The sequence below is a fragment of the Helianthus annuus genome, chromosome 12 (genome assembly GCF_002127325.2).
Source record: "Helianthus annuus cultivar XRQ/B chromosome 12, HanXRQr2.0-SUNRISE, whole genome shotgun sequence".
NCBI classification, from domain to species: domain Eukaryota; kingdom Viridiplantae; phylum Streptophyta; class Magnoliopsida; order Asterales; family Asteraceae; genus Helianthus; species Helianthus annuus.
In genome coordinates this window covers 151,658,673-151,684,865 of record NC_035444.2, presented here as the reverse complement: position 1 = coordinate 151,684,865, position 26,193 = coordinate 151,658,673, and the positions used below count along the sequence as shown (strand labels likewise).

General features: G+C 32.2%; 1 protein-coding gene and 1 long non-coding RNA gene across 2 annotated transcripts; both read right to left on the bottom strand.

Annotated features, from left to right (window-relative positions):
• Positions 1-1,138: 1,138 nt before the first annotated feature.
• On the bottom strand, positions 1,139-2,640 carry LOC110895695. Its single transcript, XR_002567308.2, has 2 exons — positions 2,187-2,640; positions 1,139-1,985 (listed from the first exon to the last, which is right to left on the bottom strand). It is a non-coding gene; the product is annotated as an uncharacterized LOC110895695 (long non-coding RNA).
• A 15,837-nt stretch (positions 2,641-18,477) lies between these two features.
• On the bottom strand, positions 18,478-25,581 carry LOC110895696 (probable leucine-rich repeat receptor-like protein kinase At1g35710). The gene is made up of 11 exons (XM_022143020.2): positions 25,293-25,581; positions 23,782-23,929; positions 23,617-23,688; positions 23,399-23,470; positions 22,544-22,615; positions 22,297-22,440; positions 21,559-21,639; positions 20,237-20,308; positions 20,075-20,146; positions 18,829-18,900; positions 18,478-18,749 (listed from the first exon to the last, which is right to left on the bottom strand). The coding sequence occupies exons 1-11, from the start codon at positions 25,387-25,389 to the stop codon at positions 18,659-18,661; spliced, it is 993 nt and encodes a 330-aa protein (XP_021998712.1). The 5' UTR covers positions 25,390-25,581; the 3' UTR covers positions 18,478-18,658.
• Between the last annotated feature and the right edge of the window lie 612 nt (positions 25,582-26,193).

Genomic DNA, 26,193 nt, shown 5'->3' with positions numbered 1-26,193 from the left:
TCACTCCTTAAAGGGTAACACTATAATCTTACCAAAGGGCATTTTCGTAATCTTACTCATATTTATAACGTAAACTTCAGTTGTACATCCTGCACTTTACCTCCGCTGACACTTTTAAATCCTGCTTTTTTAAACTCGTCTTCTCCAACGATATTCCAACCACCGAAGAAAAACTTGTCTTCTCCGATGATAATTAGCACATCAAGCTTATAAAATGCTTGATTTACATGGGCTAAGAATTCAAAATAGATTATATTCACATGAAAGAAATAACCATCAAAATGCTCGATCCTCGCGGTGCAATATTCACAATTTTATGTGAATAGATTATATTTATTGAAAATAAAGAATTCAAAATATCAACAGGTTAAATAAAAAATATAAAGGAGTCGGGTTTCGGACTTTGGATGGAAACGGCAGGCTTGTTCCAACGGTGTCCAATGGCACAGAAACAAGGAAGCAACAATGATTTAAAGGTGTATTCGTGCCGGAAAGATTTGTTGGCTGAATTTCGAACTAAAAAGGAACAAGTATTTAAAGGTGTATTCGTGCGGGTAAGATTTGTTGACTAAATTTCGAACTAAAAAAGGAACAAGTATTTAGTTAGGACGAGTTTAAAAAACAAATGAAAACATATGATAACATATATTTATATTTGAATGACTATAAATTGTTGTAACATATTGATAACGATGAACACTTAGATGGTTTACATAATTTATCCGTAGATAAAACTATTAATTCAGTACTAAATTATTTATATATTGTCTAAACATCTCAAAGATACACGCTATTTACATTGGTTATCTTAATAATAGTACTCTTGTTAAGCGGCTTATTGCTTAAGCCAGAAAAATATCACATTGCATCATGTTATGCATGTGGTTGTGATACAAATCACACATGAGTATTTTTTATTTTGTTAAACCACATAAAATATCATGTCCGCATGTGTGATCATGGTCGGGACAATTTTCTTATTTTTATTATTTTTAAATATCAACCAATTGCCTAACTATCTTACAAAGTGTAGTTGTCACGAATTAAATGACGATATTGCTCGATTATTTCATAAAAACAACACTTTCCCTTTCATCCAACCTTATATTGTCATCATCATCACAATGGAGACAAAATCTAACAAGACAAGACCACACATATATAACTAACGCTTGTATGGTCTATAATATGTTTAATAAATAGACAGGGTTGGCAACTATAGACCGTTTAATAAATTTGTTGTATTCGTGTTGTAGTAAAACTAACTGCCTTCCCTCTTAAAATCGAAGTAGAAAAATAATAAACACAAACACACATTCTAAGGCTATAGGGTATAATATGATCCTGACCTAAATGACCATCACCAGTGGTGGAGCTTGATCAAAAGTTTCGGGGGACGGAAAGTCATGGGACACAATTTATATATTATATAAGTATTTAGGCAAAATAATTGCGGGGGTGCACCCCCGGATATCAACTAAGCTACGCCCCTGACCACCATCACTCTTCACGTCAGCCCCATGTCACCCCACTGACATCCACCACTCTATATGGTATGGTCATGACCCAAACCCACCATCTACCATTTATTTTTTTAATTAATTCCAAAACATCAAAATCATCAGATGGGGCTTGTGGTTGCCATGTATTGAACCACGCAAACCACGGTGGTTCAACAAGAGAGGTGGTGTAGCAATGGATCCATGTTCCACGTGGCAAAGCATGATCCAACCCATAACCCCCATACCCTATAGCCTAAGGCCTGGGGTATACTTTAACTCTTTTTAACACCACCTAGGTGTCGCATCCTAGGTGTTGTTTGTTTTTTCAGAGGTAAAACGTCTGCAGTCTGCGGACAACATCTGCAGACATCTGTAGCAGAAGAGGTGGACCAAACCTCTGCAGTCTGCAACAAGAAGACTGTTTGTTTTTAACTTCGAAGAGGGGTACCCGTCTTCTTCCTCACCCGTATCACAATTTCTTCCCTAATTCACAGAAAAACCAACAAAATTAACTAACCATTTACTCAAACTGATCAAAATTAAATAAGCATAAACACCCATGAGACTAATTATCATAAATTTATTATTATCATCATCAAAAGTTCAAAACACAAATGGATCACATCCAAACACCCCTAAACTCATTAAAATGATAATATATACAGAACTGAAAAGAAATCTTACAATGAAAATCCACGAGTATAATGTTGAGAACTGCCATTAACAAACAGAAGCAAAGTAGGAAACCCTTTAATCCCAAGATTCCAAGCTAGGCTTCTGCAAATCACTCAAATAACCAGCAGCTTCTGCAAATCTAGGCTTCAATTCAGCACTTCTAACATCCCATGGTGCATAACCCAGAACGGAGGTGGGTGTCGGCTGGAGGAGGGCGACGGAGGTGGGTGTCGGCTGGAGGAGGAGGGCGACGAAGGTGGAGGGGTGGCGGAGGTGCAGGGCGGCGGAGGTGGGCGGTGGCGGAGGTGCAGGGCGGCGGAGGTGAAAGGGGTGGCGGAGGAGGTGATGTGAGGAGGAGATGGGTGCTAGGTTCAGTGTTTTGAAAGAGGGAGGATTGGAGAAGAGGAATGAAGATATTGGAGAAGATGAATGAAGATGTTGGGCCTTGTCTACTTGAGGAAGTGGTGGGGAGGTTTTTTTAATGAAACCTCTTCCAAAAAACAATCAGGCTGCAGACCTCTACGTCTGCGTGTGGTCTGCGTGAAGAAGACAAAAGAGGTTCTGAAGTACTTTTTTCTAAAAAAACAAACACCACCTTACTTTTCTCCATTCCACTTTACCTCACATCAAGGAAATGGTTTAATTCCCTTAAGTTTATTTTTTTAATGGTTTGAGTATAAAAACTTTTAATGGTTTGGGTGTAAAAAAGGAAAACAAATTAAGACAATCTTTTTATATCATGTTAACATGTTAACATATAATCCGTTTATTAACACAAGAAGGAAGTGGTTTACAATGCCATTTAATATGCCATGTCGTTAACACCCTAGATGTTAACACCGATGGCCTAATATCTAATAACTGAACTTCTAAGCAAATCATTTAAATGATAAAATTGATTTGATGACAGTTATGTAATTAATTGTTAGTTTGAATAGATTGGAAAGAGTAAAAAAGGAGATTTTGCTCATTTGTGTTCGACTTTTTTCCGTTATATACTAGTTTCACTAATATTTTTAAACTACCATAACTAATATATCACACTACTATTGTTTTTCAAATTATATCATAAAATCGTACATTTTTTGCTTTAATATGTGTATAATGCTGATAATTTTTATATAATGATGAGGTTTTTTAAAGTGTAATAATTACATGAATAATTGTGTTAGTATATTACACGGTGTTGTGACGTGTCCAGCTCATAACAACATCATGTAAAATTTGATAGCAACACACTACTTTTCGTAATCAAAAAATGATTCGAGGGCTGATTTTAACCCCCGTTTACAATGTTATTACAACTCATCAATCCGTTTACAACTTGACAATCCGATTTTAACCCTTGAACTCGTTTAACATTCACTATCCGATATCTGAATTCCGGATACGAATTCGGATAGTGAAATCTAGTATCCAAAAATTTCGGATATCCGGTTTTGAACACCACTGTTTACGTGATTGTGCTCTAGTTACGAGTTGGATTCCAAAGTATGTCAACAACAAAGCACAAAGGTCAACTTGATATTAGATTTCCCCCAAATCTCGTTTAATGTAGGTTTTAGCTAATTGAAAAGCCAATAAAAGTTAAAGAATGTAAAGAAAACCGTTAGTTTTGTAAAAGGTTTATCTTGCAGGTGCAAACAGTTTGGGTAAATTAACGCAAAAATACCCATAATTTGCCTCACAAACTTGACATCATTATCAACTAAACACTTACATATATAATTTCGTATTTCTTTATAACTCAATTCACTTAACAAGTTCAATTTATGTAAAAGAATTATGTAAATCAAACCGGTCGTTATAGAGTCATCATTCTTTAATAGTCCACAAGCAAGCCGAGCTTGATGAACCTTAACGATGCAAGCTCGGACTGGGTTTGAAGAGGATTCGATATCGCCTCAAAAAGCTCTAATATTTCTATACAAAATAATTTTTGATAACCAACAAACCCTTTTCAAACACACACACACACATATATATATATATAGGGAGAAGATCATGCGAGAACCACGAGAACCAATGTGAACACACCAAAAATGCCTAAAAATAGCTAAAAATCACACAATTTTTTTTTAATATTTTTTATATAAAAATCGCTACTTTTCGAAGCCAAAATTTTTTTTTTTTTGCCAGTAAAAGTAGCGATTTGAGCATAAAAAATATTTAAAAAAAATTAGATTTTTTTAGAATTTTTTAAGATTTTTTTAGGTTTTTTAGGGGTTTAGTTTTTAGCATTTTAGCTTGCGGGAGGGTGGGGGGGGTTTAGGTTTTTTTAGCTATTTTAGGTTGTGGTCACATTGGTTCTCAATGTTCACACAATAAGGGTGGTTCTCGCATGAGCCCCTCCCTATACATATATATATACATATATACATATATATACATATAATGTAAGTATCTATAGAAAACCCACTTTAATTTAGAAAACCCGGGAAACTCAAAGCTCCCGATGTTTTTTTTTCTTGAAAAAATTTACACATGTTATATACATGTTTTTAAGGGTTTTGGGCAAAAAAAATCAAAACTTGTTTATTTTTTTAAAAAATATCTACTCGGCGCTTTTTTGATTTTTTTTGCCCAAACCCTTAAAAACATGTATATAACATGTGTAAATTTTTTCAAGAAAAAAAAACATCGGGAACTTTGAGTTTCCCGGGTTTTCTAAATTAAAGTGGGTTTTCTATACATCCTTCCCCTACATATGTATATATATATATATATATATATATATATATATATATAGGGGAGAGTTCATTGGGGAACACTAAAAAAGTGGGGAACTAGGGAACATGGGCAATTTTGTCAAATTACATAAACAAACACGTGAGGCTGAGAAAAGCTAGGGTTTCATTGGAGAAGGCTGAGGACACGACGGAGATACGACGGAGATCAAATCAGGTTCTCCGATTGCATTAAACAACTAAAATCAGTCGCTCTTCAAGCGGAAACACAACGGAGATACGATGTAGCTGCAATCAGGTTTTTCGATTGCGTTAAACAGCTTAATCAAGTCGCTCTTCAATCAAAAATCTTAGTTTCCTCTTTCAAAAGTAAAATTCGTTGATGAATCTTCAAAAACATTGCAGGTAAAACGAAAAATTATAAAATTATAAAATTTCAACAAAGATTCATCGATTTCTAGGGTTTTTATGTTTTATATATTACTGTTTCTAGTTTTTATGAATTTAAAATATATTTCTAATACTAGATATTGATTTCAAACAGTTATTTTTTGTACGTTTACGAATATTATATTATATTGAAATTATTTAACATGTTAAATTCCATAATTTATCTGTTTATATCAGAGATATCATATAGATTATGGTTTTAGTCACTGAATGTTAGAATTGTAGCTAGGTATTGTTGTTTAACTTTAGATTAGTGAAATTATATGATTAATGTGTTCATCTATCATTGCCTATATGGAAAACATATTATATGAATATAAATTCGTTGTTGTTCAAAAAATTATCTTACTTGCTACCTAGACTAATTTTTCATGTGATAGTTGTTTGTAGTTAAAACACATATGTCAAAACTCATGCCTTAACCATTTGTTGTATTTTTAGGGTGGCATTGATGTCTGCTACTATTGATATTACAAGATACAAGGAGTATTTAAGAGATCTTGGTATCAAATTATGTATGTACAAGTGTTTAATGCCAGTTACGCGCATTCAATCAATTGTTACATGTGTTTAATGCCAGTTACGCGCGCTCCGGTGTTGTTATGCTCGTTTAGGCGTCACTTATGTAGGCAGCGCTTATGCGCGTAACGTTGGTTATGCGTGTTTAAATGCAGGTCACGCATACCGGTGCGGAACACACCTGTCATGTGTCGCGTAATGTGCATAACCCAACTTTGATACGCACTTAATCCAGTGCTCGATGCTTAACCAGTGCGGGTTACGCGCATTGAAGCGTCAGTTTTTCATACTTAATGCAGGTTACGCACATTTCGGTGCCGATTAAGCATTGGTTACGCATCGGGTTGCGATATCGGATTTGTTAGAAGTTCTTTATCTTCTATCTCAACTTATTCACTAATGTGCGCAACAAGGAGTACACTATTTGCACCTGTTTGAAAAATAACACCAACCCATGTTGACCCGCCAACCCATTCTGACCTGTTTCATTAGAATGGGTTATTTCAATCAACCCAGACTCACCCATTCAATGAGAAACAGCCACCCATATCAACCCAAATGTTTTTTAAAAACGACCCATATCAACCCAATTTTGGGATGGCAGGTTAAAATTGCCAGGTGTGTCTATATACAATGACTTTTTATCATTATATAATCATTGAATGTAAGGCAATCAAAATAACATTTTTTCTGTGATTGGATACAGCAAGGGAAGAAGTGGGGCAGTGGGCACATACCATTCAGAGATTCAAAGCTAACACGCATACTGCACACAATCACTATTGACATCATTATTACCTAGCATCATTGGACAATATTCAACTAATGAAAAGGATCTGCATGGACACATGGGGACTGAAAAGGTATATTGTATTGTTTTATGAATATGGGGTATGGGGCGGGGGTTGGGTACAAACGCTCAAGTCACCACCCCGGGTGGGCTTGGGTTTCGGCGTGGCCCCTTGGGCGAGGGTTTCAGCCTGGACGTTGGGCGGGCCTAGCGGTCTTCCGTGGCCGGCTCTCATTGGCTGGGTTGGCTAGGCTATAGGTGGCTAGGATTTAAATTTAAAAAACAACCGTTTGGCCAAGCCAAACCCATACCGACCCACGCGGGCTAGCCACGCCCCCATACCGACCAAACATGCAACTCACCAGCGGTGCCACCTCGAAGTCCACGTGTCAACCGATGCCCCAAATCCCCGCCCCACCATACCTCATGGTCTAACCTTACCCAAAACAAAGGGAACTGTCTACTTAAAAGTTAATGAAGCATGAGGATTCCATGGAAGCATGCATGTGGATTGAAGTGGTAGTTGGTCTTCTTAATTTCTTATCATTCTGATGGTGTGAGCAAGGAAAGTGAACAACCAAACCCTGTATGGAGTTGAAATTAACCAATGTATAAATACAATACACTGTCATACTATTTATAATTCATTTCATATTTACTTATATTAGTATCATCTGACAATGTAAATATTTAGCTTAATACTAGTTAAAATATTACCTTGATTAAAGTTTATTTCCTGTATTCGCTTTTAATATTTCGAGTATGCATAGCTTCTATTTCCTTCTTCTGGTTACACAAATGCCCTACCCTCCTAAATCCATCCTCACACAAAACTTTATTTTAATTTTTTGAACTTTAATACCAAATTCAATATATAATGCGGTCAAATAATGTCTCTTATTTAACATTTAACATGTTAAATTTATTTATTCTGATATTTTGAGCCCGTGTAAACTCCATTTCCTTCTTCTGGCTACAGAAATATCCATAACCCTCATTTAAGATGTCAAATTTATTTATTTTAATATTTTGAATCCGCATAGACTCTATTTCCTTCTACTGGCTACACAAATGCCCTACCCTCCAAGATCCATCCTCATAGAAAACTTTATTTTATTTTTTGAATTCTAAAACGAACGTCAATATATAATGCAGTCAAATAAAGTCTATTATTTAATGTTTAACATGTTAAATTTATTTTTATTACTATTTTGAGCCCACACAAATTCTATTTCTTTCTTCCTGCTACACAAGTCCCTCAAACCCTATCAAATCCATACTCGCACAAACGTTATTTTAAGTTTTTTAACGCTAATCCGAAATTCAATATATAATATGGTCAAATAAAGTTGAACAAAATCTAACTGATCAATGGATACTCTCATTTAACTTGTTAAATTTACTTATTTAAATACTTTGAGTCCGCATAGACTCTGTTTCCTTCTTCTGGCTACAAAAATGCCCTACCCTCCTAAATCCATCCGCACAAAAAAACTTTATTTTAATAAATTTAACTATAATACGAAATTTAATATATAATGCAGTCAAATAATGTCACTCATTTAACATTTGACATGTTAAATTTATTTACTTTAATATTATTTTGAGTTCGCATAAACTGTATTTCCTTCTTCCTGCTACACAAATTCCCCAAAAGCCCTAAAACATCGGCTTGTAATTCGGAAAAACAACTTAACTCCGTTAAGCTATTTTAACGACGAACTATTTTACAAAAAAAAAAAAAAAATTGACCTGTTCGGATTATTATCGACCAATAACTGACTTGGGATTATTATCTGCCAAATTGAGTTAGATGGGATTATTTATTTCCAATTCGCCTTTATTTTAATATATTGAGCCCACATAAACTTCATTTCTTTCTTCCTGCTACACAAATGCCCAAAACCCCACCAAATACATTCTCGCAAAAAAAACTTTATTTTTATTTTTTGAACTCTATTCCTAATTTCATTATATAATTTGGTCAAATAAAGTCGAACGGAATCTACTTGATTAATGTAAACTCTCATTTAACATGTTAAATTTATTTATTTTATTCTTTTGAGCACGCATAGACTCTATTTCCTTCTTCCCACTTTACAAATCGTCCAAATCCCACCAAATACATTCTCACACAAAACTTTACTTTAATATATTGACTCCAACCTGAAATTCAATATTAATTTGGTCTTATAAAGACGAATCGAATCTAGTCGATCAATGCAATCCCTGATTTAACATGTTAAGTTTATTTGTTTTAATATATTTAACAAGCATAGACTCGATTTCCTTCTTATCGCTACACAAATGCCCCAAACCCTACCAAGCATGCTTTTTATTTTTTTGATTTTGATTTTTTTTATTAAAAGGTTTCTACATTTATTTATATACAAAAGATCCGAAAAATAATAATTTTTAACATGTTAAATTAATTTTTTTATAATATATTTAACATATTAAACGAATAGTTTTTCGGTTCACCGCATTACCCTCATTCATTATTTTTTTTTTTTTTTTACTTTTTTGAAGTTTTTATATATGAAGATATGTAGAAACCATTCTAATAAAAAAACATTTTCCGTAAAAATAGTTGTTACCTTTGTTAAAGTGTTTTTAAGCATGTTTTTACTTTTTAGTTTTTTGTTTATTTTTAATTAAAAAGGTTTCTACAGTATTAATATATGCAAAAGATATGAAAATTTAAAAAAAAAACATAATTTTTTAATGATATATTTAATATGTAAAATGAATGATTTCTAGATTCTCACATTTTTTTGGTGGTCTCCATGGATTCAAACCTTCGTTCACAATTTTAAAAAACATTTCTTTTTCAAAATTTTTTCAAATTTTTTTTAAAATTTTTGCATATTAAGATGTGTTAAAGCTATTCTAATAAAAAACATTTTTGAAAAAAAAATTGTTACATGTTTTGAAGTGTCTTTTTAACCATAATTTCAGTTTTTAATTTTTGGAGGCTTTTGCATGTATTTACATGAAAAAGGGCGGAAAATTAATAAAATGAATTTTGCATGACATATTTATCATGTTCAAGAACTGGTTTCGTAGTTCCCACATTTTTGGTGTTCCCCATTGAACCCAACCATTGTTCACTATTTTAGAAAAAAAAATTGCATATAAAGATGTGTTGAAGCCATTCTACTAAAAAAACATTTTTGTAAAAAGTAATTTATTACCGTTTTTGAAGTGTTTTTTTAGGCATGTTTTTTTTTTTTTGACTTTTTTTGTTAAAAAGGTTTTGATAGTATTTATATGCAAAAGAGCCAAAAATTAAAAAAAAAAAATTGAACATATTAAATTAATTTTATATGATATATTTAACATGTTTGGTCAAAAAACTCGAATTGTGTTTAATTGATTTATAAAAATACTTATTTAACATGTTAAATTTATTTGTTTTAATATTTTGAGCTCGCATAGACTCCACACGAAACTTATTTTAATATTTTGAACTCTTATCCGAAATTTAATACATCATTTGTTCAAATAAAGCTGAATTGAACCTAATTGATTAATGTAAACTCTCATTTATTTAACATGTTAAAGTTTTTATACAAAACTTATTTAAACATGTTTGGTCAAACTCATGGTATATCTTCTATGCGAAGAATTATGTGGTTTTCGTAGTAAACTATTTAAAACATGTTCTGAAAAATCTAAAAACTTGAACCTAGTTTTTAATAAAACTATTAAATAAAAGAGACAATATTTAAGATATAAAGGTTAAACGAGTGATGTACATGTTACATGAATAAGTAATGGGTTGTGTTTGGATATAGCGATTCAACCTGTCAACCTGACACGATTGATACCCGACTGAAAATCATAAGTACATTTAATAAAAAAGAACTACATTATGAATCTACCATTAGTGAACCAATTAGAGAACATATCCCCAGGTATACTAATATATTTGATTGCCCATAACACGGTTCAAAATACATCACGACAGCTGCTACTATTTGATATATTCATCTGTTGCTGCCTCTTAACTTAAGCTACAAGGTTGGGTCCGTCTCATCCAACTCCATATCACACCGTTTATCAACTGCACTAAATAAAAATCTAACCTTTTTAAAGGGTGCATATATCAACCAAATCTGATTTCAGGAACTAGGATATGACACCTGGATTGAACCGAAAAGAGTGCTTTTAAATAGTGCATATATCAATTGAAGTGCTTTGTTCTAGACTGAACGTAACAGGCAAGCTGCTCAGAAGCTTGAGAGCTACTCGATATCGGCTTGGTTAAAAGCTCGAAAAGGCCGAGCTTTAGCGAGCACGAGCCTGAAATACAAAGCTCGTTTAGGCTCGCGCGCCTAAACGAGCCCAAACACCATTTTATTTTTTATATACAATATAATAATAATAATAGTGATGATCACATTGGCGAGCCAAACTTTTAACTTTGATGTTGTTCCCAAAATAGCTCGATCCGAGCTCGAGCTTTGGGTTTTACTCGCGAGCCGAGCTCGAGCTCAAATAAGTAGGCTCGAACCGAGCCGAGCTCGAGATTCTTAAAAACATGACGAGCCGAACTCGAGCTCAGTCGAGTTCGGCCTTGGCCCGGCTCGTTTACACCCAAACTGGTGGCTTGAGCTTCTTGGGCCGCCTTTTGTTTTGTTTCCGTTTCTACCTCTACTTCAAATAAACTGTTTTTTATTTAAAAAATTCGAAGCTTTTGTATATAAAGATATGTAGAAGCCATTGTACTAAAAAAATCATTTTTGTAATATTTTTACCTTTTATGTTATTGTGTTTTTAAGCATTTTTTGATTTTTTTTAATTAAAAGGGCTTCTAGATATATTTATACGCAAAAGCTTTGAATTTTCTTTTTGAAAAAATTAATTGTTAACATGTTAAATTAAATTTTTATAATATATTTCATATATTAAATATATGGTTCCCTGGTTTTGTAATTTTTTACGTTTTATTTAATTGTTTTTTTTATTTTATAAGCTTTTGACTTTCTTTTTTTTTTTTAATAAAAAGGCTTCTAGATGTATTATATGTAAAAGCTCCAAAACTTTTTTTGAAAAAATGATTTTTAACATGTTAAATTTATTTTTATAATTTATTTAATATGTTAAATACATGGTTCCCCAGTTTGTAAATTTTTTATTAACTGGCTGTTGAGCATTTTTTGATTTTTTTAATTAAAAAGGCTTCTAGATATATTTATATGCAAATAACCAAAAAGTGATATTTAAAAAATTAATTTATAACATGTTAAATTGAATTTTTATTATATATTTAACATGGTTCTCCGGTTTCGTTATTTTTTTTACCTTTTATGTTAGTGTGTTTTTAAGCATTTTTAGAATTTTTAACATGTTAAACTAATTTTTTATAAAATATTTAAAATGCTAAATACATTGTTCCTTGGTTTTTAATTTTTTTACCGTTCATTTAACTGTTTTATGCATTTTTTGAAAAAAAACAATATATTTAACATGTTAAATATTTAAATTGCTAAATACATTGTTCCTTGGTTTTAATTTTTTTACCGTTTATTTGCTTCAAGTAACATGTTAAATCTATTTTTATAACATAATTAACATGTTAAATATATGGTTCTCAATTTGTAATTTTTTTTACCTTTTATCAACTGTTTTTAAAATTAAATTTTAAAAACATGTTAAATTAAATTTTTAATTTTTGATTTTTTTTATTAAAAAGGCTTCCACATGTATTTATTCCAAAACTTTTTTTAAGAATATATTTTAACATGTTAAATTAATTTTTTATAAAATATTTTTTTAGAATATATTTTAACATGTTAAATTAAATTTTTATAAAATATTTAAAATGCTAAATACATTGTTCCTTGGTTTTTAATTTTTTTTACCGTCTATTTAAGTGTTTTATGCATTTTGTGAAAAAAAAAAACAATATATTTAACATGTTAAATATTTAAAATGCTAAATACATTGTTCCTTGGTTTTTAATTTTTTTACCGTTAAATCTATTTTTTATAATATATTTAACATGTTAAATATATGGTTCTCAATTTGTAATTTTTTTACCTTTTATTAACTGTTTATAAGAAATTTTTTATTTTTGAATTTTTTTTATTAAAAAGGCTTCTAGATGTTTTATTCCAAAACATTTTTTAGAATATATTTTAACATGTTAAATTAAATTTTTATAAAATATTTTAACATGTTAAAATAAATTTTTATAAAAAAAAATATAGAAATTTTTTATTTTTGATTTTTTTATTAAAAAGGCTTCTAGACGTATCTATTCCAAAACTTTTTTTAGAATATATTTTAACATGTTAAATTAATTTTTTATAAAATATTTTAACATGTTAAATTAAAATTTTATAAAATATTTTTTAGAATATATTTTAACATGTTAAATTAAATTTTAATAAAATATTTAAAATGCTAAATACCTTGTTCCTTGGTTTTTAATTTTTTTACCGTTTCTTTAAGTGTTTTATGCATTTTGTGAAAAAAAAAAAACAATATATTTAACATGTTAAATATTTAAAATGCTAAATACATTGTTCCTTGGTTTTTAATTTTTTTACCGTTAAATCTATTTTTTATAATATATTTAACATGTTAAATATATGGTTCTCAATTTGTAATTTTTTTACCTTTTATTAACTGTTTTTAAGAAATTTTTTATTTTTGAATTTTTTTTTATTAAAAAGGCTTCTAGATGTATTTATTCCAAAACATTTTTTATAATATATTTTAACATGTTAAATTAAATTTTTATAAAATATTTAAACATGTTAAATTAAATTTTTATAAAAAAAAATTAGAAATTTTTTATTTTTGAATTTTTTTATTAAAAAGGCTTCTAGATGTATTTATTCCAAAAAAATTTTTAGAATATATTTTAACATGTTAAATTAAATTTTTATAAAATATTTTAACATGTTAAATTAAATTTTTATAAAATATTTTTTTAGAATATATTTTAACATGTTAAATTAAATTTTTATAAAATATTTAAAATGCTAAATACCTTGTTCCATGGTTTTTAATTTTTTTACCGTTTATTTAAGTGTTTTATGCATTTTGTGAAAAAAAAACAATATATTTAACATGTTAAATATTTAAAATGCTAAATACATTGTTCCTTGGTTTTTAATTTTTTTTACCGTCAAATCTATTTTTTTAATATATTTAACATGTTAAATATATGGTTCTCAATTTGTAATTTTTTTACCTTTTATTAACTGTTTTTAAGAAATTTTTTATTTTTGAATTTTTTAGAGTAAATTACTTTTTTAGTCCCTGTGTTTTAGTGGTTTTAACCACTTGAGTCAAAAATCAAAAAGTTTAACGCCCTGAGTCCCTAGCCATTTATTTTTTAACGTTTTGACTCCAATTTTGTTCATTTTATAACGATGTATTTATAGGGACTCAGGTCGTTAAACTTTTTACTTTTGGACTCAACTAGTTAAAACTACTAAAACACAGGGACTCAATAAGTAATTTACCCTTTTTTTTATTAAAAAGGCTTCTAGATGTATTTATTCCAAAACATTTTTTAGAATATATTTTAACATGTTAAATTAAATTTAAAAAAAAATTAGAAATTTTTTATTTTTGATTTTTTTTTATTAAAAAGGCTTCTAGATGTATTTATTCCAAAACTTTTTTTAGAATATATTTAACATGTTAAATTAAATTTTTATAAAATATTTTAACATGTTAAATTAAATTTTTTTAGAATATATTTTAACATGTTAAATTAAATTTTTATAAAATATTTTTTTAGAATATATTTTAACATGTTAAATTAAATTTTTATAAAATATTTAAAATGCTAAATACATTGTTCCTTGGTTTTTAATTTTTTTACCGTTTATTTAAGTGTTTTATGCATTTTGTGAAAAAAAAAATATATTTAACATGTTAAATATTTAAAATGCTAAATACATTGTTCCTTGGTTTTTAACTTTTTTTTACTGTTTATTTGGTTCAAGTAACATGTTAAATCTATTTTTTTATAATATATTTAACATGTTAAGTATATGGTTCTCAATTTGTATTTTTTTTTTACCTTTTATCAACTGTTTTTAAGAAATTTTTATTTTTTATTTTTTTTATTAAAAAGGCTTCTAGATGTATTTATTCCAAAACATTTTTTTTTAGAAATTAATTTTTAACATGTTAAATAAGATAACAGATGGCACATAATAAGATAACAGATGGCAATTTCGACTCGTTTTTCAATTCATGGATCAACTAAGAGTTATATTTTAACTCAAACCCGTTCAATGCGTTCAAATGTTTTTATATTAAGCGCTATTTATTCATAATGATAACTATAAAGACAAAGTGTTTGGGGTTGACATGACCCGACCCGTCTGACCAGCCCAATTTGTAATCACTACTCGCTAGATTTGCCTATAAGAAGTTGGAAACGACGTTACCTGTTTGTATCCCTGGCCAATGAAACGGGTGCGAAATGTAGCACCAGTTGAGATCAAAGTGCCTGACTCACTTGTAATACTAGCATCAAGAACAGTTTGCTCTACGGAAACTGGAATAGTTGTTGCAGGATTTGAGTTACCAAACAAACGACTGCCATAGATGTACCTGCAAGCAGCTCAAATCGGAAACGAAAACTACTGAAATGTCTAGAATACCCTCAAAATCATCGACAAAAAAGATTATCACAGAATGTAAACTATACCTGCCTGCGATACATACGTATCTTAATTCCGGAGTATAAATTGCTTTCCTACGGTTTTTCTCAACGTAATCCAACAGACCCCTTGTCTGATCAACAACTCCAGACACCCCTTTTGGCGGTGGCCTAGCTATTAACATCAAAAGTGATAATAAATCAGCGTTTAAACTTTAAAGCATCTATTGTCATGAATTGACTTGAAGTTTAAAGCATCTGGTATATATATACCGAAGGGGAGATCCCAAAGTGAGAAGCAAGGAAATATTATTATTTGCCTCGGTGAACTCTTCCATATACACCCGAGCCAATCATCTTCCTGCAGAGTGTCCGATTTTAGACAATGTACCACCTGCAGAGTGACTAATTTAAGATTTAACAAGTCATTATTTAAAAAATGAATCAAAACGATGGGTATTTTAAACAAGTTTATCAACTTCAATATACAAAAACTAGTTTAGGACTTCTCCATGCATCTTTTAGTGTAAATTACACAGATGGTCCTGTTGTTAACTTTAATTTTGGATTTGGTCCCAACCTTTTCAAAAATACATGGATGGTCCCTGTGGTTTGCACTTTGTAACTCATTGGTCCCTACAAACGTAGATGAACTTGCAAGAGCTCATGCAAGCTGGTAACAGAGTGTGAGCGAAACGGGTAGAGAAGAGTCGAGGAGTCGATGCGTTAGTGAAGTCGGTAATAGGGTAGGATTCAATGTCTAGTGCTGAAAAGGTGCTATGCGGGTTGTGCTTGTGATGATAATGGTCGGGGAAGGTGTAGCAGTGGCGGTTAAGGGCAGAGAGCATGAGAGCTTTAAGCCAGGTGGTTTCGGACTTCATGAAGGAGGCCAAGAAGATGTCGGTAGGGTGTGATTTGAAATAGGTATGTAGAAGCAAGTTGGTTTATAGGATAGCAGCACGATGTGCTCCTGATAGTTGTTTAGAACACAACTTTCAAACACTTTAATAAACTAACATATGGCGCCAGATCCAACCCAAATCGATGAAGCTAGAACCATAAATTAAATGATGAACGATATTTTGTCGTCGAAAGGATTGGCATTATAATTTATGCTTGAATCTTACTCGGTATCCACTAAGTCATATGCATATTTAGTGTTTCATTTTCTGTAAAACACGAATCAATTTCGCATTTAAATGACATCCTCTGTTCTTACCCCAGTTCTTGTTTCTGATCATTTCGTTCTTAGGAACTATAATCAAAACCTAAATGTGGATTATTTATCATCTGCAACACACAATTCGAACATTTCAACAAATAACACGAAAGAATAAACCAACAAGCGACAAGGAGTATTTAGTGAACAAAATAACTGACCTTCGGGGTGACAAACTTAGACCATTGAAAACGAACTGTTGCGCTTGACCCTGCTCTACATGCTCCAGATCAGATCTGACCTGCTTGACCAACAAATCGGCCTTCCTGCTCTCCGTTTTCCATAGCCACGTGTCTGCCTCATCCTTCGCCCCATACCTGGACAACAGAGTCTGCAGTTGCTGCAACTCCACTCTCTCCGTCTGTGCCAGCTGGGGTTTTTTCAACATCTTGTTCCAGCCCGTGCTCGACAACTGCTGCCAAGTTAAAACAAAAGAGTCTTTTCATTTATTGTTTTAACAAATTCTCAAAAAAAAAAAAAAAGGAACAAAGTTAATTTACCAATGTGCTTAAATTCTTTTCTCCTAGATTCTTTATCAACAACATCATGCCTCTACTCGTGCGTTTTACTTTTTTAAGTGTATAACAACTGAAGATTAACATCCTTGCATCGCATGGAAAAATCAGTTGTCATATATGCAAACATCCCGTGAAATCCTCCAAATCGAGCATGGAGAAACCACTATCGTTTACCTTCAACAATCTCTTGATGAAACTCACATCGCACGAAATGAGTAATCCGCCTGTTAACTAGAATCTGAACTTATTTTGCAACATGTATATTCAATTTCAAAAAGCTGAATAAAGTATTCAAAATTCAAATCCCTAGTTAATCAAATAGACTTCAACACACAAATTTGTACGAAGCATAATTTCAGATCTAATCTCATCATCCGGAAAAAATGTTACAAAAATGCAACATTATAAAACCAAATTCACAATTGAATTAGTATTTTTTTTTTCACACGATCATACAAGCAGTTTGAGTGATAGACATTCAATTCTCGTTTCAGAACTTTTGATTTTTTTCGTATTAATCGAACATGTATGTGTTCTTGAGCCAGTTCTTGAGCTTTCTACTCTTCTAGATTTGAAACTGAAAGGTGAATCCAATATATTACAAGTTTAGAGGTTTGTGTAATAAGTTTCAAATAAGTTTTACATGTTAAATTAGAAGTGTTTCAATTAAAAAACTTGCAAATGACATAAACTCTCTGCATTTTTGCAGATAATACAAATAAAAAGAAACAAAGGTCACAGAGATGACGTATTATACCTGCTAATCCAGTAAATCAACACACCGACTGCTCGTTCCATCTTCGTCGCACTCATCCGGTAACCTAATTCATATCTTTCACTTCCTCCAAACCCTAACGTTTGGTATCTCTAAACCCTAGGAATTACATCAGAACGGGAACTAACAATTTGCTGAGGTTCGCCTATGTCTTCAATTTCTTCTAAATCGGACTGGCAACGGTGAAATTTGACGGTTTAGGGTGGTGGTGGTGGTACGGTAGCCGGAGTGTGAACGACGGGTGGTGCCCAAGGTAGCAGATGGAGAATAGGTTTGTAAAATTGTGTGACCAAAATACCCTTCCGTGTGTTTTTATAATTAAAAGCATTGGATTATATCACAACCGTAGATTACTTTGATCTAAGGGCTCCTAATGGGGTTCCCCTGTTCCCCATTTTTTTGGTGTTCCCCAATGAACCTCACACTATATATATATATATATATATATATATATATAGGGTGGGGTTCTAGAGTGAACACAAGTGTATTTGCGAACTGAGTGAACAAATCCTGGCCATTGATCTATACACGTGTATGGCCAAGATCTCATCATCAAATCGTAAAATACACTAGTGTATTTCAACATCAAATCCTGGCCATTGATCTACACACGTGTATGGCCAGGATTAGTTCACTCAGTTCGCAAGCTACACTAGTGTTCACTCTTGAACCTAATCCTATATATATATATATATATATGTAAACTATAGCAAAACCTCACCATATGTTAAATCACTATTACAAAAGAGATGATATCCCCATTTGGGACACAACAGATAGATGTAGATTATCAAGAACAAAACTTTGAAATTCTTTTATACTGTTTTCTTTTTGTGGGAATAAATAATAAAGCTAATACTATTCAAGCACTCGTAACAAATTGGGCGACTAAAACAAGAAATCCGAGTCTGATAATTCGAGTACTTTGTGAATACCAATCGGGTTCACACCGGGTCGGAATGAATTCCCTTCGATATATCTGCAAAAGGGCACAATAGTAATTAGTAAGCAGCAATATTCTCCCACTAAACTGAAAGATAAAAAAGAATAAGACTCACAGTTCTTTTAGATAAGGGTGCTTGTAGAAAGCATCAGGAATTCTCCCAGTAAATTGATTGTGATCCAAGTACCTAACAATAAACTCTTCAATCAGATCAACCCGTCCATTTTGTTATGTTTATTTAAATAACTAAGAGTAAACTGCTAAAATGGTCCCTGAGGTTTGGTCACTTTTGCCATTTTAGTCCAAAACTCAAAACTTTTGAATCTGGGTCCATGTGGTTTCAATTTCGTTGCCATTTTCATCCAAAATCAAAATCTGGTCAGATTTTTCAGTTAACATCCAGTATTTTTGTCTTTTTTCTCCTTTTTAATGAAAGGCAAAATGGTCTTTTAACGTTTTATTATAACAAATTAAAAAAATCTGACCATTTTGTCCTTCATTAAAAGGGAGGAAAAAGACAAAAAAGTTGGATGTTAACTGGAAAATCTGACAAGATTTTGCTTTTGGATGAAAATGGCAAAAAAAATTGAAACCATAGGGACCCAGAATTAAAAGATTTGAATTTTGGACTAAAATGGCAAAAGTGACCAAACCTTAGGGACCATTTTGGCAGTTTACCCAATAACTAATAATATATGCGCCAATCATGATTACAAAAACAATATCAATACAATGCACAGTTATTATGGGTGTTCATGGTTATGCAGACGATTTTTCAAAATATATTGGCCGGTCGGCTTAGAAATCTTTAAACCGCACCAAATGGTTCAATTTACGCTTTATACTCAAAACTGGTTGAAATAAAAACCGAGAAAACCAAACCAGGCCGTAGGATTTTGGGCTATGTAACTTTAATATTTTATTTGGGCATTTAATTATATTAAGTTAGACTATACACATGATTGAGATTTACTTAAAATATAATACATAGAGTCGCGCTTTTAAGTTTTAACTATAAGAACATGATCACTTCTTTATTGTAATTGTATTATGCGCATTTTTATTTGTAAATGCCCAATAAGCCAAAACCATTAGTAATGGTTTTGCTTTTGGTTGTCTAAAACCGTTTCTAACAATTTGATCAAAAAATCGTCAAACCGAACCGTGAACACCATTTGATTAGCTTCTAGGTCAACAAATGGTCTCATCGTTACACCTGGGCAACTTTTTACCTGTTCAACCCATTTGATTCGTTTTTTTAGCCTTTTTTTCTACCGGTCTGATCCGTTAGATATAAAACATAACCAAGCCGAATTTTCTTTTACTATGTTTCTATAGATGACTAGATTTAGGGCACGTACAAGTAAGTGAGCTTTGGGATATGAGCAAGTCCAGCTGGCACGATCCCAGACATCTTGTTGTAAGATAAATACCTAAAATCATAACCATTATTGTCAGGTTTAAGAAACTTAGTATAAAATATACTATTATCCTCAAAAGCAATTTGAATAATCAATACTTACAAGATTTCAAGATTACTCATGTTTGCAAGCTGTGCGGGAATTCCTCCGGTCAGGTAGTTATTATTTAGATAACTGCAAATTCCACCAACAGTAAACAAAAGCTTCTAAACATTTGTGGAAATAATAGAGATGGCATTTTAACCAATTTATTAATGAATGAGTCGATTTGGGTTTATTTTTATTACACACGAGCCAAATGGACCAAATCAAAATATTCAATTAAAAAATGGGTCAAACAGGTCAAAAGAAATAACAAAATTTAACATAAAAATTAAGTGATTTTCAAAGTATTATAAACTAGTATTAAGCCCCCTGCGTTGCGGTGGGGGCGTAAAACCGTGACAAATAGCACCAAGGCCACAACACCGCTAGCGACCACCAACACTAAAGTTGCGACGTGTTAATGCGGAGAATTTAGACCGAAACATAAAACATAGAAAATAATAACTAAGTCGATTTAGGACCCGTGCGTTCACGATGAACCTATCAAACGGGAAAAAATAGACGACCATAAAAACGTTGAACCACACACGCATGTTGCGTAATGTTAACTCGCAAAATTTAGAACGAAGTATTAAATAAAACGTAAAAACGTTGAACCACACATGAACGTTGCGCCGTGTTAACTCGCAAAATTTAGAACAAAACGTAAAACGAATTTTTGCGAAATATGAAAAGTATAGGGTACCAAAGTTGAAAGTAAAAAAGTTCTTAGGTTAAATTTACAAAGATAAATAACTTTGGAGTTAAAAGTAAAAAACCAAAATAGTTTTAGGTTAAAAATGTAATTATATCAAATATTTTTGAAAATCTCCCTAAGCATAGAGTACAACTACTCTATGCATTAACATGTTGATAATTTATAATGGATAAATGAAAATGAAAATGTCTTGATAAAAACTTTGGAGAAACATAAAGATAGATTAGAAGGTTAGTTTATATGAACAATACTAATTAAAAAGGTTAAATATATTAACTTAAGTGTAAACAATTAAGAAAGATTCTTAAATCTTAGATTAAACTTTTTAATTTTGAATCTTACGTATTTTTTTCCAAAAACCGAACATTTCGGTTTTACCCAAAAAGGCAAAAACCGAACTGAACCGTGCACACCCCTAGTTTCAACTAGTACCAAAGAATAATATATTTTTTGTCATCATGTTTAACACACTAATAATTTATCAAAACTTTCAACAAATTGGGCCATCATGGCCCAACCTGTTTAGACCGATACCAAAGAATACCCTTTGACCCGTTACCAGCCTCACCCATTTTGCTACTTCTAGGAAAAAGTATCAATCTTGCAAGCAGAAATGACGTACAGATTGCGAAGAACCGGAAAGCATCCTTCTATACGTATCAGTTCTCTTATAGTTCCAACCAAGTGATTGTTTCCAACATCTCTACAAGCACAATTTCGCCACATCAGCATCATTCAGATTTGCAAATTTAACAGATACCTCCACATCTTTTTAGAAAAAAGAAAGGTCCACTTATGATCCAAAGATTTAGTACTTTTTTGGGATGATGTGTATATAAAACTGTTATAGAGGCCACCCAGGAATCAATTTGGTTTTATTTATGTCGATTACTCAATTCCGGCAAAAGACTTGCAAGAAATTTGTAAAATGACAAATACTCTCTTAAACTAAAAGCTTCTGTAACATCAAGAGCTGTAAAAATGAGAAAAACGCACCGGAACCTACTCAAAAGAATCAACTCTAGATGAACTGCAAAACATATCGAGTAGATTGCGGGCCGTTTGTCATTTTATAATCTAGGAGTGACAAAAACTTCAAATTTAGGATCATTTCATCGATTTACAACTTTTAACATAAAAGAAAACAAAATGACATTCGGGTGGCGCTAATGGAAGCTTTAAAGGACTTGTTGGCAATGTGGCAAATGTATGCATTATATCCTATTACATGCACAAAGGGATATTTTTCTTAGTTTTCAGAGAGAGAATGAAAGATAAAGACATTAAGTGGACCCGTTTCAAAATGTAGGTTATAGATTAGCGACAAAAAAAAAATGGTAGCAAAAAGGTTGAAAGGTACAGGTGGCGAAGATTTCGTAAGGTCCCTAATTCTGCTGGAATTCGCCCAATGAAGCGATTTTCATGAAGATGAAGATATTGTAGGTCGGGAAGATTGGCAAGTTCCCTTGGGATTTCACCCTTAAAGCTGTTAAAACTCAAGTACCTGAAGATGTACAAGTAACTAAGTAAGTAACTAAATCAACATGTGTTTTTTTCTTCCTTTTAATATATACCTGGCCTTAGAATAAATAATGCAAATTACTTACAGGTGTGTCAGTCTCTTCAGTTCGCCTATTTCAGGCGGAATTACATCCTGCAGTTTGTTCCACCTCAAATTACTGAAAAGATGACACGCATCGAGAATTAAAAACACTTCAATTTGAGTGTGACTATTGGTTGATTATCTAAGATGCCCCTAAATAAAGACAAAAGTGAGGAATCTTATGGACCAACATCAATCTTACTGATGGTATGTATACAACTACCTAATAAGACAATGCACCTTCTGGGAGCATAGCTGACATTACAAAACACACACACACACATATTTAACAAATACGATGAAATTCAGAATCTGATATTGTGAAGCTTCCTTCATTAGCAATATACTTATATAAGAACCACAACATATTTTAATATCATTGAATCAAATGAAGCATAGTTGTTCAAAGCCATCGCCTCTTGCGCCTAGGCCCATTTTTCAGGCGAGGCAAGGCAGTTGCGCTTTAAGTCGAGGAAATTGCGCTTTAACTCTCCAGGTGATGGTTCAGGCACACATTCCGGCAAGACTCCTAGATTCCGGAGAGTTTCCGGCTAAATTCCGACAAGATTCTAGCCAAATTTCTACTTTTAATCAAGGAAAACTACTTTTCTACACTAATACACTAATATTTTGGTACTAATTAGATGATATAAAGTATTAGATAATAGACTTTGTTTATTTTATTTGAAGAATAGTATTCTTTTTCTAATACATAATATATTTTTTAAAATTTTTCATTATGCGCTTTATTTTTCTCAGACCCTCGCTTTTTTTGCGCTTTACGCCTAGGCTCCAGGCGAGGCCTATGCGCCTTGAGTGCGCCTAGTGCCTTTAATAACTATGAAATGAAGAAACATACAGTACTTTAAGACGCTTCAAACGCCCGATTTGAGGTGGAATTGGTCCAGTCAGCTTATTGTTGTGGAGATCCCTGCCAACAGAAAACGTAAAAAAAATATCACGCCACATGTCACAAACACAATAGTTAACACAAAACTTTGTTTAAATATTATATACCAAATAAACCTATGAATACTAAAAAGAGGTGTGACTACACAGTAGGAAAGAAAGTCTTACAGTCTTGTAAGATCTAGAAGATTGGTTACAGCAGTAGGAAAAGGCCCAATAATTGAAACAGCATATACTTCCCTGAAATGGATCATACGTACACACGCTCCGATCAACTGACAGATTCATAAACATGTAACATGAGAAAACAAGCCAAAATGAACTTATACTTACAGTTCAGTAACTACTCTATAATCACCTTGTGTGGAACAGGTGACTCCAGACCAAGCTGGTAAATCACCATCTCCACACGGATCATCTCCAACCCATGCATACACCACCCTCCATCCAAGAGATGCTTTTATTTCGTTAAGTGCTTTCACTACAATCAAACACAAGTACAATTAGTTATCTCCAAGAAAAGTTCATAGTGTACTTTCACCATCATAATTTTCACAAATCAAGTTTCTTAGTAGTACTACTAATCATAGTTATTAAAGGCTCTAGGCGCACTCAAAGCGCACAGGCCTCGCCTGGGGACTAGGTGCAAGGCGCAAAAAAAGCGAGGGCCTGAGAAAAAAAGAGCGCACAATAAAAAAACTAAAAATATTTTATGCATTAGAAAATTGATACTATTTTTTAATAAATAAAAAAAAGCTATCATATAACTTTTAATATCATCTGATTAGTACCAGAAGTTGTAAAATATTAGTGTAGAAAAGTGGTTTTCCTTAGATAAAAGTAGAAATCTGGCGGGAATCTTGCCGGAATGTAGAGAATTTAGCCGGTAACTTTCCAGAAACTAGGAATCTTGCCGAAATCTGCGCCTGAACCATCACCTATAGAATTAAAGCGCAATCGCCTTGACTTAAAGCGCAATTGTCTCGCCTTGCTTGGAAAATGGGCCTAGGCGCAAGGGGCGATGGCTTTTAACAACTATGCTACTAATATGCATCCTAAGGGAAAACAATGCAAGGATGTGATTAAAATTCCTTAAAGCAGATACATTATCTTTCATGAGAACGCTCACTAGAAGCTTGGTTTAAAAGAGTGCGCCTAGGCGCAGGCCTCCTCGCTTCAGCCTACATAAGGCGCATGTTTGACAGGAAGCTCATGAGGCGCGTTTTTTGGCAAAAATTGTGACCCTGAGGCACGTGCGCCTCTTGTACATGAGTACATCCCTCACTTTTGTGCAGCAGGATGATGTACAACATGCTTTTCAGGTTGTACATGTAAATAATTTATGTACCTAAACATATATAAAATTTATTTGTGTCTAAACACCAGGTAAACGATGCTAGAAACCTATAAAAATATATATATAATAATTTGCGCCTACCGTTGGCACTTCGGGCCCAGGTTTTAAACCCTATCGCTTTTTAAACTAAGACTAGAAGAGTGCTGATTTTGCACATTTGTACCCTATCATATAAGCCATGTTTGGACTTCAATTCCATACTTAAATCTTAATGAAGCAAAATCAGTTAAACACAAACTAATTAAACTCACTTCCACATTTTAACCTAATTTTGTTTAATCAATCGCACAATAGCATACTTTCTAAACTATCAAAACCTAAAAATGTTAGTTAATCGCTTAATCCTCACTAATCAAAACACATTTCGAATTAAACAATAAAACAGATTTAAATGCATATACACATCATCATCTAACACAATAATACATAAAAAACCATAACCTAATCATGCAATAACGGAAAATTCATAACATAATTGTAAAATTACCGTCTCGTTTTAGCGTTTTTGCGTCAACAGCAACATTTAAGAGGCAAGGAAGCAAGAGAATCAATGAAATTGATGCAAATTGACGAACACAAGCCATTTTCAGTAAAATTAATTGCGATCCGCTTTTGTTTCGAGCTTCAGATCCTCATTCGGCGGCTGTGTGATTATACAGATGAGTAGAGTGAGATACAGATCGATTAAAGGTTGAATCAGAGCAAATACAGGCAGAAAGATGACGCTGCAGATCTCAGCTCTGAGTTTGCCTTTTTGGGTAGTTATTTTCATTTTTCATTTGATACCTGAAGTTGTAAGAAAATAACAATGACGCCCCTCTTGTTTTTTGCATTTCATGTTATTTGAATATCCGTTTGTTTTGTTTGCCCTTAACATTCCGGTCTGTAAATAACTAGTATTTTGTGTCGTGCGTTGCGGCGGAATACTGTATCACCGTAAAATAACTTACTTAGCAACAAAATTTCTTTAAAGACAATTTTTAAGTTTGATGAACGTTAGACATACGAATGCGGATATCGTGACGGATTCGAAACGTAGATACGACGGGGGTGTTAATGTTAAGAATTGTGAAACTCACGCGTTGCGATGGGGTAAAAATTTGTAACGATAGATTTCGATGAATTGTATATATAGTGGTGTGGGTGGCGACGTGGTATGTAGTGCAGTGCTTACCAATTTAACCCATTTTAAATTAGCAGGATTTATAATAGTGAATCATTTCAACCTGTGTGTACTTCTAGTAAATCTGAATCTGAGTGTAGAAATACTAAGTTAATAATTTATATTAACTTATATTTTGAAATGAATTGAAAGGAAAAATGTAAAAACAAATATGTAAAAGAAAATTAGTCAAGAGAGAAAAAGAAAATGAGAAACAAAAGAGGCT